Here is a 16,624-nt window from a genome sequence, read left to right on the forward strand (position 1 = left end):
ATTGTAGTAACTGAAGTGAATTTATCGAAAACAATATTCTTCGTTCAAATACTATGGGGATTTTTAAACAATAAATTAATATCAGTTGGGTTTTGTGGATATTATAGTAATTTCAATGGTTAAGATCATGAGATAAATTTCACTACAATATAAAACTAGTGTGATTCGTTAATTACAAAACGCGTCTTATTTCATTACGATTGCGCAATAAGATTTTGTTCTTTCTCTCTCCTTTCGTTTCTTTCTCGTATTTTTTTAACCTAAACAAATATGAATGAAAGTGAATAGAAAGAAACTGAATCCAATCATAATGTAATATGTTGTACGATCTTCAGTATAGATTTAACAATCGTTTAGTTTGGAATGTAAATTAATAATAAATATCTAAGCAATAGCTGTTGGTGTTTTCATTTATGATAAAACAAAACTCATACACTTTTTGTAAGTAATTGTGATAGACAAATTTTTGGTTTATCAACAGTTCAATTTGCGTTGTGTCAATTTCAACCATGAAAAAGTTATGTTCCATTAGCTGAAATAATCTAACTCATGTACACGTGTTATGAGTTTGTTTCCGTTATAGTTGACCGACATTGTAACATGCAAATAGGTGAAAACTTTCGACTATGTGAGTGGCTACGCGTTTGTCTACTGTTTTGTTCATACACTATACATGAACAATTTTAGAACATTTAGTCCGTGGTTCAGCTTATTCATAACAACAGAATATTACACTATTGTTTTCTATTTGAAATGTTTGGTTCTGTAGAGTTGATTACTGACCACAGATGAAGATTTGTATCAAGTTCAATAAAATGTAGTGAGCAATTTATGGTTAGGTGTGAAACATGACCTCCAAAAATAGAGGATATTTGTAGGTTGTAAGTATTCAATCATGGATGTCTTTGAATCATTGCTAGTATGTTTATGCACTATGAATTTGAGAATGCTGAGACTGGTCACAGAGCACTAGATAACTATGGTAAATCAGTTGACAAGGTAGTAAATCTTTATCAATTGAGATGATTTGAACATGTATTACGTATACCCATCCACAGACCACCTCGATATATGATGATGGCTGATATAGAAGTAGATTAGAAGGAAGTTAGAGGCGGCCATAATAAAACATGTCATCGGTCTGTGAAGACATTAACTGGTGAACTGAGCCATGTGAACAGGTACAGTTTACCATGTTGTAGTTCACGTGATCATCGTAACGAATGCTGAGAGATCTTCAACTGGATGTCCTAAAATCATTCGCAATGATGCATCTGGATTTCGCTCCTTGTTCTCTTTCAGAACCTATGTTTCTGACTTCCTCACAAATTTCTTTTACCAGTTCCTGAGTTATTGTTTTCTTCTTGAACCGTTTCTTGAATGATTATTGTTCTTTGTTACTACTGATCCTGTTACAACATCTATTACTCTGCAATCTCCACTAACATTTCCATCTCATTGTGTAAATGAGGTATGGCAACTTGAACCAATGTATACACATGTCCAGTTTTATGTCACATTTAACTGACTGACTGTTTAATTTAACCGTGGTTAAAATTGCATAGTAAATCCGACGTTACAATAAGGATGATTTATTTCACTCGTGTATTAGCTATGAGAAATAATCTATACTGTGCACTCAGCTTTTTGCAAATGGAATATGAATTAATCTGAAATGGTCAATATTTAATAAGTTGTATGCACCACAGATTAGCATCATTGACAGCACCACTTAAAAAGAACAGAGAACCGGATAACTGTTTTGTCGTAATATGGAACGCCTCACAAGTGAGCACCTATGACACTATTGAAAGTGTTCATCATAGAAAGTGACGAATCACAACTTAATTATCGACATTTTCAAATTCGGTTAATGTTTTCTGTTGCTACGTTCTACACAAACTGAATAAGGAAATAGATAAATGACAGTCAAAATATCGACTATGTTTAACTCACAGAGCATAGATCATGAAAACGTGGACATTGGATCCAATCACGACCAGTTATATCTTCAGCTATTTCCATAATACCACCGTCTCTTGGACATTCACGCCACTCACCACGGAAGTAAACTAGATGTTTGAATTCAAGACTACACCTCACCTTGAAATTGGAAATAAATCAATATTTTCTGATAAGTTAGTTATGCAAACTAATGTCAGCTGGTGAACTAAATACTAATGAGAATAAATAATTTCTTTGATTGAAAAATTCTTGTTATATTAGAACACAATTGTATGAAGGAAGATTTTTTTTCCAAGATTTTCTCATCAGGTTCTACAATTATCTCATATTTAAATTAGTAATCCATAAGATTGGCCAGATTTGAGGCAGATGTACTCACGAGCCCGAATGTACAAATTCCTAGAACATCTGCTAATATAACTTGCTCCTCAGGAGCAGTTGAATTGATAGATGCAGAAAGTCTTGTAATATGGTGACGTAATTCGATTAATGTTCATTTTATGTCCCAAACATATTATTATTAACTTTACCATCGTTATTATCATCTTTATATTCGATAATTTTGTTGTTTGATTATATTTTCCTTGAAAAAGCTTGGACCAGATTGCCAGGCGAAACGTTGGATTTACTTAAAATTCATTCGCTGAGATTTTACAAATATATTCTTCTTTTTAATGTCTCAAATTAACTCGGCGCCCAAATATTGTGAAACTATTCGTTCAAATTTAGACGAAAGTTCTTAATTAATCTTTATCATTGTTATTATTAATATCATTACACTTGATAACCGTTTTGAGGAGTTCATTCAGTATCCACTACGATCTACTATATATCTGACCTAATTCATATTATTCTACATATTACGTAATTTCCGACTTTTATTCCATTATTTTCTCTCTCACTCCATGCTGACCATATTTATTCTGATCATTTATTGCACAATTCCATTTCACTTGTAAACTGATTCATTTTAACACTTTATATTAGTCAGCTCCAACATTAACGATCTGAATTGATTTTATATGACAAACAACAATCCTCAATTCACATATTACAATTTCCAAATGATGTACTCTGTCTTAAATCTTGGCTAATTTTATGGATTATTAATTTGGATGTATAATTGTGGAACCTGATGAGAAATTATTGAAAGAATCAAGGAAATCTCATACGATTAGCATATATACAGCTTACTTCAAAACAACCCACGAATGCCCAATCGCGCTTTTCACTCACATACTTTGTTCCATAATTGAAACATCGTGACTTCTTTCCATAAGATGGACTATAAATGCTCGGGTCTGCAGTGTAAGATAAAAACAAAAGTTCAAATGTTTTAGGATAAAGTGTTCACTATCAACTTCTGGTACGTAGGTCAATACATAAAGAGACAAATTCATTCAATAAAGTGAAACAAATCCCTAACTCAGTGGATACCAAGAAGAATTAGAAGTTTAAATCTAGTTAACAACTCTTAGTCGGCCACTACTTGATCTTATGGATACTGAAATGTTACACGTTAATTAGTTTAGAATTCTGTATACTAATTGGTAGCCAGTTTTCAGTGTTCCATGAATCAAATCGTAATGAATATTTTCCTGATAGTTCCGTTTTTATTATATCATTGTATGTAGATCAATAACATTAGGTATCGTGATAATTTACCGTATATTTCTTTTAGATAAATGTTACTGTCTAATTATAGTGTTCCATAGTATACTTCGCTACTTCACAGTAATAAGTAGTGTGATGATAATTGAGTGTATTCGTTGTAAGTAGTACGAATAAAGGAAACTTACATTGGTACTTCTCATTATTAGTATCTCCACAGTGAGAATTCAGTGATTTCACATGAACATCGGTTATAATCTGAAGAAAATATTTACAGAACAATGAATTATTATAATATATTATGTGTCAAAGTACATTCTACTGATCATCCTACAAGAATTTTACAAATAAATCAGGTGATTCAATTTCATGCAATATATATCATTATTATCCAAACTATTGACACATAACTCTGAGTTCATAAAATATCAATTAGAACACCGTGGTCCTAATCAGAAAACCATGTTATTCGGGCTGTGAAGAATGTAATCTGTTTGAAGTGAGTCCCATACAACTCAAAAATGCATTGGTTTATTCTGCATAAGTGTCATGATGTCCAAGTCATGATACGCAAGCTTTTTCCAATCTCAGTTTGGATTAAACCCTGATTCTACAAATTACTTTTGCAATCTAAATGAACGACAAACCTACCTGAATTATTCGACGGTCTATGAATGACAGTCACAAAACTATCTCCTCCGGATATACCAATTATAAGGCATCTCAACAGGTGTATAATAGATTTATTCTAATCACTGTATATAACCTTCATGATTAAACAATAGTAGTGAGCAATTTAAATCTGTATACTCAAACATTAGAAATGTGTTCGACTATTTATTCCTACTTTCTGTTGAGAAAGTAATTTTTCAGTAGTTGCCAATAACTATCTGCCCAACTACTAGCGTTGATATCAGAGAATCGTGAAGTGGTTGATTTTTTTGTGGTTAGTTGAGAAGTCAAAACACATACTGTTTAAACTATGAGCAATAAGTTAAAAGTAATCTTTCTGAATGGTGACAGTAATTAGAAAACAGCTTGGCATCGCAACCACCATCCATATTGTTGGAAAAGATTCACAAATCACTTGATTACAGAGTCATTTAGGCATTGTGAGACATTCTCCCGGAAATAGCCGAATGGAATAAATCAACACAAATTCAACTATTCATATGAGTCGTCCTATTTCGTGAAGGATATTTATTCATGGTGTTTTGTATGGTATACCAATGAAACCTCAGCGTACACATTTAATTGTAATACCAATGACACGTAGCTATTCAAAAATTAGAATTTAGTTTCAGATGTTAGTTTTCACTTGAAATCATCATTATCATAAAACAGTTTACGTACAGCATAGATCAACACTTTCTGAAGATAAAATTCGAAATATTTGGATCAGTAAATCAGAAAACTTTGAATATGTGATGCAATGCGGTAGTTAGAAATTAAACAAAATAACTGATATGTAAAAATATTCGTGTACAATCCTGGTCTTGAATGATTTTATACATAGCATCATCTAAAAGTCAAATAGTCTATAATTTCAAAGTTCGTATGTGAGTTTTCGTCGTCTCTGATCACTAAATTTACTTAGAAACAGCAATGAATTCATATATAACTGAGTATTGTATTCTGAAGTGAACTGAGTTCAAGTTGATTACCACAGCCGTAACAATACGTATTTTTCGCAATTATTAACTTAGAATTTGAGAAACGATTACTCAAACTGATTTATTCACTTTAGGGTTTAATTTTCTCAAAACAAACTTTGATCGATTCTGTAGGTATCATTACCAAGCTTTGACTTGATAATTTCGAATAAATTGAGTATTGGGTTGATTGTTATAAATATTTTATTTATTTGATCGATTCTGTTTAACATTGATTAGTGAATATTGCGTTTCGTTTGTTAATCGTTTGAATGCAAAGTAAAACGTATGTATCACTGCATTGTAACTGGTTTATTTTGAATCCAAATCTTGGTATGTTGATTAAAATGTACAACTATATAAAACTGTACTTACAGACAAATATGGACAGTGATCAGCATAAGTGTCAGATCCTCCAAACCTACTTAGTTCCGAAGGCACTATATTGGGCAGGCTATCGAAGTGTATATGCTCTGGGTTTAGAGGTAAACTGAGATTCTTTAAATTGCATATTCCGTATGCATTCACATGGGGAATGCAGTGAACAAAATTTGCATCATTTAGTTCATCACACCAAGGTGATAACGTCCGTTGACTGTAAACAAAAACAATTCATTAATCGGTTCAACAGACTGGTGAACCACGTTATGATTGACCGTATACATTGTATCAATATATTTTAATAATTAATGATGAACTAATCTGGCAAGTTGAATAAAAGCAGACCAAAATTCATTTTAGCGAGAACATGCAACCAGTGGAGTTCAACTGTGTCAGTATGAGTCAGTCACTCATCGAAGACAATTGAAGATAACCGCTCAATGTCGTGGGATTGTTTGAAGTTGGGTATGAACACTGCCGGATGCCTGTCCAAAGGTTTGAAGTTTAAGCGTTTGTGAGTATACGAATGCCTGTGTTTGAGTCCCGTATGAATGATCCTGGAGTGCCACTGGTGAGGCGTTTCATAGAAGGACGAAATGGTTGCACAGTATCTTCAGGATTTTAAAAGGTGGTTGAACATTGATCGGTTCATTATCTCAATTAAATTCAACAATCCTCACCACCGTACACTTTCATTCAAATATTTGGTAGACACATGAATTAATGACAGTAGATATTTCGGTGAAAATATGTTCACCGTGAATTGTGTTGTCTGTGAAATAAGAAAGTTCGGCACTATTGACCGGTCAATTTACAAGTGAGTATCAACGGAAATCTATATTCGTTAAAGTGTCTAGAACGTAATTAAACCGTAATTCAGAGCAAAGATTTCTGACGGATTTTAGTTTTTTCTGTTTAGTTATCCTTATGTGCACCAGTCATAAAGTTTCATGACACCACAGCCGTTTACTATTTACATTTGTTTAAAACATCTAAGAATTTTATGAACTAAGTGATAACTCGCAATTCCGACTTCAATAACAGAGAAAAGACTACTTCTTATTGTCATTTACTTCGCCCACTAACTAGAGTTTGACATCCACACTTATATAGAATGGCAATTGACACCGACCTTAAAAGATCGTTTTGTGTTGTAAATTATTTCATTTAATACAAGTTATATTCAGTGTTTGCGAGTTAGTGATATAACGACAGAAATAAAAGTATATTCTTGTTTCTACTATGTACGTTGTGATACGATACCACAACTGTTTGCTCAGATTTTACAGCAATTAGACCATATACGCGATTGATACTATCTACACAGAATGACCATATTATACCAGATACCAGATATTCATGGCTAATAAAACAAATCAGAGAGTACATTTAACAAGACTTTTTAATCAATGGAATTACGGGTAGTTATACTGGGTCAGTCCGCAATAGAAATCAATAGTAGGAAGGAAATTACAAGTTAAGTAGTCAATATAAGTGTCTTTCAGTTCATGCTCAGTGGCCAGTCATATTTACTTTCACGAGCCACATATCAGTAAAGGATATTGTTAAGTTTTAGGAATTTTACTGCTCTAACAACAGCTCATGTAAAAATAACTAGGTTACTTACATTTTTTTAAATCATAGATTAATTACACTGATGCATCAACGACCTTGATCTTCCAAATGCTATGTGGTTTTGATAGTTTACTATTTACGAAATAGATCAAATCTGTGTTTACAACCGTATTTTGAATGAAAGGCAGTTATAAAACTTCTATCTAATTAGTATCAGCAAAGTGAAATACAAACAATAAAATTATATGCTTGTGATTGAGATTGACCATAGGTAATTATGTGTGTGATATACCGCGACAGATGATTGATGACAACGATAGTAATTTAAGTATCTGTTTAACAAACCTAGTCAGTCAAAGTTCACCTCACACCAGAAAAAGGAAAATGTGGTATATCAATATTTGTCTATATTCTTGCCTTTTAATGAATTCACCACAACTTTTGAAAATAAATTCACATCCTTGACCACGACCCCAATCCCATGGTTTAGCCATAGAAATATCTACATTATACCATCTGAAAGATGAAGAGTTAATAGATATCATCATCATATTTTATAATAATAATAATCTACTGACCGTTCAAAGAATTCACTGACAGGAATTGTCGATTAACTCCTAACAATCAATAATCTTAATTGGTTCAATTTATAAGCTTAAATAATGCAGTGAATGGATCAAAGTAAATCAGGTTGATCAGCTAATCGGACATAATTATTTAAAAGTAACTCATAATTGTTATTCATTATTGTAATCTTTTGTTCAGTCTACTAGGATTATATGAATACTTGAGCGATGTGTAAAATCGAAGTAGCGAATTTAATTGAAATGTCATCACGAAGTTAAGCAGCACATTAGTGTTATGCCTAATTTCAGTTGCAATTATTCTGATAATTTCATTTTCAGAAATCGTGCAATGGGATAGTTTATAGGACTAGAAGGCTCTCTGAAAATATAGATGATTATGAATGAATACGCTCAGTCGATCGGTCATCGGCCAAGTGAGAGGTTAGATCTCCTGACAGGTGCAACCTATGGGTTAACGTTCGACTTTCGAAGAAGACCGATACACACTATTGGTCGGATACCTGTTTTAATGTCTCGGGAGCAATAGACATATATTTATGGGAAGTTGTCCATACACTTACGATTAGAGTTTAATTAATAAATCTTCCTGATATTTATCAACGTTCTCACACAAGCAGCAGAATGAGATCACGAATAGGAAGACTGTATGGCAGTAACAGTTCACATTTTACAAAAATTTGAAACTAATACATTTTAATTATCACCGTCTTAAGCTTATAGTTACATAGTGAGAAAATATAACGAAATTTTCACCATCGATACACATATTCACACACTCAACAACACACTGTTTTGAACTTTACCCAGTATCTTTGAAGTAGCTGAGAGTTAAACCTGAAACAGACGCCATGATGTCGCAAGTAGCAGACATAGCTTCACCCTAAAAATTAAAACACAGAATTGACGTTGGAGTAATCATTCGAGAGAATATTTATGACTTGATATTTGCTAAATTTAATGTAAACTTACAATAGACAGACGTCGTTCGAAGTGTGAATGTTTAGATCCAACGCCACCATCGGATTCTAGATCAACTGCATCAAGCTCATTGCATCGAAAATGATTTCTTGCAAAGTTCTGTTTGAAAGAAGAGAAGATAAAAATAAATTAATCTAGATTCTTGTTTGAATGTCAAATATACATCAAGAGGCTACATTGATCAGGTTGGTTGAAGTCAACAAAACTACTGCAATTCGACAGTCTTTATTTAAAGAAACATGTAATTTTATGTTGAAATGGAAGGGCTTTTAAGATATATTTGTAGTAATGACTGTTACGTTCAACTGCTTACCAATGTTGCATGAGAGTCATACTGAAGTGTGAATTGAACGAGGTGGTAGAGACACATAAGTAATCCTTCAGTCCATATATGTGTGTGTCAATGTAAATACAGTACAAAGGTCAGTACGGATAGTTTTTGGACAGCTTTAAATAGACGAACGAAGGATGACTGGTGATAATTTACTAAGAATGAATAAAATGTTTTAAAAGTATGGACTGGTGGTCGTTGGTCTTCTATACTTCCTCCTCGTTCAGTGCGAGTTAGTATTGGGAGAACCACCAAGCATAGAGTATCAGTTTCCATCGTCCTTTCCGCGTCTACGCGTATTAGTTGGCTGTAAGACACAACAGTTTGTCTAAGTACAATGAAGTGTCTTGATCGACATAATGATCGAACTCTGTATAAAGTGAACTGACTTGGCACTGAACTCTATGATTTGTAGATTGACCGTGAATTCCATTGTTTTTCTACACACTATTGCTAATATATGTGTTAAAGTATAATGATAATATTTGCACAAGTAAATTGATTTTTCATGATTTCCAGTTAGGACACCTGATTTCCCATAGGAAATTTACGATAGATGTGAATTGTTTATGATATTGAACCAAACATTCATTGATAACATTTATCTAATTAAGGCGAGAGAGAACAAATTAATCAATTTAACAAACATTTTCTCTCTTCATATGCCAATAAAACAAGCTCTAGGAGTAAACCACAATAAAACATCACAGAATCAGTGAAATATGTGTAAAGTCAATGATATACTTACGACTACACTTGGTAATGTTAATGCGACTCTCTTGTACGTGTTCTCACCGGAGACTGTATGCCATGTCCTGGACACGTATTTTATAGTATTTCTGAAAACAAGGTTCCAATAAGTAAATTGATGCTGCAACGTTTGAAATGTACTTTGAAAAGTCAGTCATTTGATCTGATATGTGAATAGTATTAAGATAATAAAAGGTTATATTGCTTGTATAGACTCTGTCTGTCTGTCTTAACCTGAATATCTGAACTGAAATTCTCACATATAAATGGGTATTTGGCTTTTAATACTGCGCATGCCAAATGAGACCAGTCCCTGAACAATTTGGGAATTGAATGGGAAATTTACATTCCATGATTCATTGATTGTCATTCATAATGGTGTCGATTCATTGCCAATGAGCAACTGATGATCCAGTTGCTGATTGAATTAGTTACTTCATGCCAGTAATTTGCAATGGAATACTTATCTACCCTATAAACGAACTGTTTGGATGAAAAAGTTGAGCATGATTTGAGGAAACAGGAATATTTTCAATAATTACGTAGAAAGTGTTCTATGAGTTGGATTCGAGAAAGAGTTTGGAACTCCGTCGTTTTATGTATTTTAAATAAGACAGTGTTGTGTTAACACAAGATGTTAAGACAGAGAGTCGAGTAGTGTTTTAAATGTTCCTTACCGATCAGCTTTTAATCCTTCGTTGGCATCTGTTGACAATTCCGGTTCACCAGTATGTTGGTTACGCTTTGTTCTAGGACTACCATCATCATGACGTAGGTAAGGAAACAACTGATAATCGAAGCCCTGTTCAATAAAATAATATTTTATTATTGATTGAAATCATTTGAACGAGTCTCACAGTGGCATTAAGAGGCATATGTCAAGTAACTTTATTTATTATTGCTATTTTCTGCTATTTTCTTAACATCCTCATCGAAAGTGGAGTAAAACAATTCACTTGATCTCTTCGATAAATTTAAAGGCATTCAATCGTTTGTTAAAATCAATTCACGAAAGTTTAACGACTGTTAGCATCCCTATGCTTTTCTTAACAAAACGTTCTGTTGCACACAATGGAACGTAACAAAAGTATGTAACTACAGCTGTGAAATTGTCCTTCAGTTTGCAGGTCCTTGCAAATCACGCGGGTTACTACACCTGAGAAATTATCCGAAACTGTGAGTAAGGTGATAATGATAATTTATTAATACTGTTTCATTGTGCACATTGTGTAGTGACTTCAATGGTCATGGTTACAAGAATACAATACAAGAATAAGTAAACTGTGTAATTAATAGTTGTTTCACTCACGAATGTATGTCCTAATTCATGAATAATAACTCGTTTCAATTCGCCTGGGTTGTAATCAATATATTTCATAGCTGATAAAATTGTAATTGAACCGGCGATTGGTCTTGTTTACAAACAAAAATAATACAATCGCAATTATTAGGCACGGAATAATGTAAATAATAAGTGGCATAAATCGTAATAACTGACAAGCTTTCGAATCATTGAAAAGTTGACAGCATTTAAGGTAACTGCGGTAACAACGGAAGCTATTGTATCACAGAGCATTGGTAGTTTATAATGAAAAGTCAGAAAGAAGATGCAGCGACTTATAAATTTCAAATAAATTTTGACTGAAACAGTGTTTTGAAAACAAGTAGATTTTTGTCGTGTGATTGAAAGATCCTTAAATTGTTTTCTATATAACTAATGCAACTGTACATAGTGAATCAGAAACATGCAACTGTTCTTTTCAATCCTAGTTTTTATGTCTGATCATGATAACATCCCACCACCGGATCAGGTAATTGCATCATAACGCTGTACGACGTTTTCAGTGAACCGTTCAAAAATCCTAACTCAGGACATCACTGGCATCACGAATGGTTCTGATGGTTTCGCTCAAATGCTAACCACGTGTATAGAAGTGTTTCCTATTTCACAAAATCGAGCCACACAATTTAAAGTTTCATCAACGCTGACGACGGCCGTATAAAATCAATGAGTGAATAATCGTAGCCAGTTCAGAAAATCTGTTAGTTAAAATTGTCAAGTGAAGAGCTAATAGAGAATGCAATTTTCGTTCTAGTGTACTGCATATGACGCTGAGTTTGAAGAAGTAACATTTTTGATCTCAATGTTTAACACGATATCTGTGAGACCACGAACTGGTTTAATTTGTTGACTCGCATGTTATCTGAATTATATTGGTTTTTGAGAGGTAGTGAAGTAACCATCGCACTTGTTTGTTACGCTTGGCAGCGAATTGTCCGTATTGTCGGTAGACAATTAAGACGTTGTGATACTTGAATGATATGAAACAGGAAATTCAAGAACATCTGTGGTACTAAAATTTGGATAAGTTAGTCTCAGTATAAGATTTTAACCGAACGCAAACAATAATTTTGACACACCAACCGATCTGTTACTTACCTATTCGTGTCTAAATCCAGCTGACAAGTGTCAGCTGTAGCCAACGATGTGTGAGGTCCATAATCACCCGAACGAATAAACAGAATAAAGTCAATTTTGTCTGACTTTTTGACTTGGACTTTTTCCACATCTTCTTCAGATGAAAGACATTTCTATAGAGTCGGAACATTAGAAAGGTTTGCATAAAGTTGTCAGAGGACAAAACGTAAAAATTGTGCTCGAAATGTTTTAAGCTACTTTTGTTGTCACAGCTGATCCAATGATTATTATTATGTACACCTAAAGTTGTTCAAAGCTGGAAATCAGTGTTTTGTTTTTTCAAGGGTGACCTTCATAGTACATGAAAAATCCAAATAACCGAGTTAACAACACGACCGCTGAAGCTTCACTTCCTCAGCCAGTGTGGATTGATAGAATCTAAATTAAATAACAAATCTCTGTACCTTAACTATGTTCGATAATGAGCACAAATCACCTTTGTGTTTAGAATGACAGTCCATCATGCGACACTGTGTGGGTGTCTCCCAGAGTTCCCTTAGCTTTTAAAACAATTATTAACTGTTTCGCATTATTACGGAGAAAAAAATATGCAGAGTGATGTTGAAAATGATACAGTATATGACATGATCACTGCCCGGTAATAATGAAATTTAATGGAAAAGTTAACCACACCGAAACAGACTAGCGATAACATTGATAACTAACGAGTTTGACAGTTCGGTTATTTATCTGTATGATGCAGTGAGATTTCCTAGCGTACGTGTTTAGCAGCAAGAATTTTATCACATAAAATTCACGACACTCGGAAATGTATCTTACTGGATGCTAATGGGCACCAACTGAAATAACTTTCATGTTAATTCATATGCAACGTTTAGTGATCCTGTTGTGGTATATGCTAACTATGCCAACAGATAAAAGTAACATGTAGCAGCAATCGGAAGTGGAATACCTGCCAGCACAAGATGGAATTGAAGAGAACAGGAAGGCAAACAAGTAACAATGTAACAGCGACAGAATTTAAAGAATCACAAAGTATGTAAAAGAAAACTGAAGGAAGATGTGCAAATAATGTATTTAATGCACGATTCGCCTATTTCACTAGTATAACTGTGTAAGCAATAAGTAGACTTACTGCATCTGGGTTTACGCTAACTACACCGTAATGTTTTGGAAATAATGTTGATCTAGACAAGATTTACTTTCCCCTGACACTTTAGAGTGTTGTGAACTCATAAAATACTCCAGAGGTAACGAATCAAGAACTTATAAACTATCTGAAATTCCTATTTCGTGTGAAGTCATAACTGATGTTCTTCATAGGATTGTTGAGGATGGAATTGATTATTGCCTACACTAAATGGGATGTTTTCTGATGATGGATGAGATGTAATCTCCACGCTTAAGGTACGACAAATATTCAATTATTTCAACTGGGCAACTGACCTGGAGATACTTCTCGGGGATTTCAAAACCGTTACATATCGACACTTTGTTACAACCACCTTCGCAGTAATGATATTGTGGCCGCATTTGTGATCGAACTCGTTCATTGCAATTGCTAATGTATTCGAAAGGAGATTAAACAACAGGAAAAGAAATGTTTATTTATCACTCTGAGTGCACATCATTGTGTAATGACACATTCAAGAAGTCGACCACCGTCGACCACAATGTTTTGTGTCAGTGTTTACCTCTGAGGTGTATCCAAAACACAATAAATTTCTAACTTCTCGTTGCTCAAACAATAATGGACACGATCAGCTACCATCTGTATTGACAACCACCTGTTGCTTATATCGAGGCTGTACTCTACTCAAACTTAATTCATTTCTGTCAGAGATGTTCTCGAAACACTACCTCCTTAGTTCGGGTTTTCACTGGTTGACTCTCTCCCTAGTAACCACTCGACCTCTGGATATACGATGTGAAGAGATGTCTGCTTAATGAAAGCCCTGACACTATGCAGAGAGTTCAGAACACAGTGATTGGGAATGAAACAATTATAGGAATGGAATCCTCTCCCAACAATGCAATTTATCGCATCAGCACTGGCTTTCCTCCACACTCTGACCGATAGCACCCAGTAAACTATTTGACCAAGCTAATGACTGGTAATGTTCTTGGACGCATTATCACACTAGATGGATTGTTGATGGACAACAGTAATCTGTTGAACAATGCGCTTTGTATTGCTGTATTGCTGTTATCAGTTCACTCTAAAGTCAAAAGTATTTGTAACATCAATGTCTTAGTTTCAGTGAAATGTATAAATATGTTGTCCTAGTTTCTTTTTGTAATAGGTGTGATAATAACCAGATTTTAGTGGTTATTCACAAACTGTACGTTCGCCAGTCATCCAGTAAATGTCTTAGCATCTTTCAAAAGGTTTCACAAAACGTGGGAAGTGTTCAACTTTACTTCGCAGATGTACGGTGCATTGAAACGATTGAAACCCGCGTACTGGTAGAGGAGTAGGGTGCGTTTTTGTTATAATTTTGCCACAATCACTATACTGCCTAATGTTGTTGATTTAGTCAAATTAACTGCAAGATATGTTTGACAAATCCTAAATAGCTTGTGTCATAGATGCAGATGAGTTTTATGAATTTCAATGATGTTGGCGTTGGTATTATAAAGTGGTGACCCTGATACACTACAAGTTTACTTCCGTAAGAGAACAGACAGAAGATATATGTGGTTTGTTCTCTGAACAAACATCACATCACACATCAGTATAAATGTTTAGGATGACAGGTCAACTGCAACAAAGAGAATCCTAACAATATCACAACATGGAAATTACCCAATTTGTATGACTGTTAATAAACTAACCGTTCTATTAATATTTGTTGGGTAGAGATTCGCTTCGGTTGTATTGCCTTTGTCCAGAATATCAAAGCATCTTTGACCTGCCTCTGCAATTCACAAAAGTGTTCCAATCAAACAGAAGATGAAAACAGGTTTAGTTTTGAAGACTATCGAATATTCAGTGACTGTTAATCTTGGTGAGATTCTCAGTACTCCATAATAATGATTATCACAGATCAATGAGTCATACATCTTATTGGTTCTCAACTGTTTCATAATTTTTTCGTAAGAACAAAGTGGAGTGACGAAATCGGTGACCCAAATTAGTCTATCAGTATTCTGAACTGAAATGGTCATAGACGACTAGTCATTTAAACTCATGGTTTATTGATGAATAAATTATTAACCGTAGTTAATACTGGATTTGAAGTGTTGTCGAATCCCAAGTTGTAACATCGTTGACTAAATTGTGCAATGCACATTCTGTGGTAAAGACCTGACACCTATCGTTTGAAAACACTCATAGTAATGTACTTGTGTCAAATTTTCAATGTATTGATATTTATCATACACTTATCAAATCCCGACCTTTCCTGCAACTTTAGCTTGGTGATCTGGTTTGCCTATCATGATGAACTAATTGCGCTATACTGACTGAAACAATAGTTCCTCAAGGTCTTACCATACCAGACGGGACAGGCAACTTGCTTGATGATTGGTATTCCGATCAGTGGGGTCATTTGTCAACTTTTTGGAGTTTACTCCGGGCTGGTCGTAATCGAGGCAATAATTCGATTGGGAACTCTGGTTCTACTAATGAGCCTAATACAAGACCTCGTCCTGATACAATTACATACGATCCAGCTAACGATCTACCAAAGTATGAGGCAAGTAGTAATTAGTGTTATCATTCGCGTTATGACTATTACTCATGGTCAGCGTTATAATACGTACACACGCTGTGTCAAATCGGCCAGCCGGCCTCCTTGGGTAAAACCCTAGAATATCGTACTGGTCGAGTCAGAGCTTACGACGAACTACCATCTGATTTTGCAACCTCTGGTGGCGTCGAACAAGGCTGTTCACTATTTCCATTTTTTCAACTTCATCATAGACCTACCGCTGAAAATAGTGTTCTCGTCGACTGAATTTTAAGGAATAGATCTCCTACCAGGAGGTGCACTGATCGACTTAGAATACGCAGATGATATAGTCCTGTTTGACGAAGACGCTGATAAAATGCAGAGTGTTTGGTGGCACTGAGCAATAATGCCAGGACGTTTGCAATGCATTTCTTCCTATATTGAAATTCATGTTGTTACTTCAGGTTTGGGCTGTGTGAACACATGAACTAAGAATAGGGAATGAAGTAGTCGAATGCGTCGACGACTTAAATTATCTTAGAAGTCTGATCTGCCTAAATGTGTTGGTGTCTGACGAAATCTCTGCATGGACTCAAAAGCTCGTTTGGCTTTTGCCAATTCGTCAGCCATCGTGAAGGCGAGATATCGGTCTATCAATTCAGGGGCGATTATACTGTGCG

At 34.5% G+C, this 16,624-nt stretch overlaps 1 protein-coding gene across 1 annotated transcript; it reads right to left on the reverse strand.

Annotated features, from left to right (window-relative positions):
* Positions 1-194: 194 nt before the first annotated feature.
* On the reverse strand, positions 195-13,803 carry MS3_00010912 (uncharacterized protein; the record flags this gene model as incomplete). Its single annotated transcript, XM_051219326.1, has 13 exons — positions 195-260; positions 1,957-2,103; positions 3,160-3,266; positions 3,765-3,834; positions 5,604-5,823; positions 7,602-7,700; positions 8,575-8,651; positions 8,741-8,848; positions 9,829-9,919; positions 10,508-10,632; positions 11,140-11,242; positions 12,271-12,422; positions 13,717-13,803. The coding sequence occupies 13 exons, from the start codon at positions 13,801-13,803 to the stop codon at positions 195-197; spliced, it is 1,452 nt and encodes a 483-aa protein (XP_051066371.1).
* Between the last annotated feature and the right edge of the window lie 2,821 nt (positions 13,804-16,624).

This window comes from Schistosoma haematobium, chromosome 4 (assembly GCF_000699445.3).
Source record: "Schistosoma haematobium chromosome 4, whole genome shotgun sequence".
NCBI lineage: Eukaryota > Metazoa > Platyhelminthes > Trematoda > Strigeidida > Schistosomatidae > Schistosoma > Schistosoma haematobium.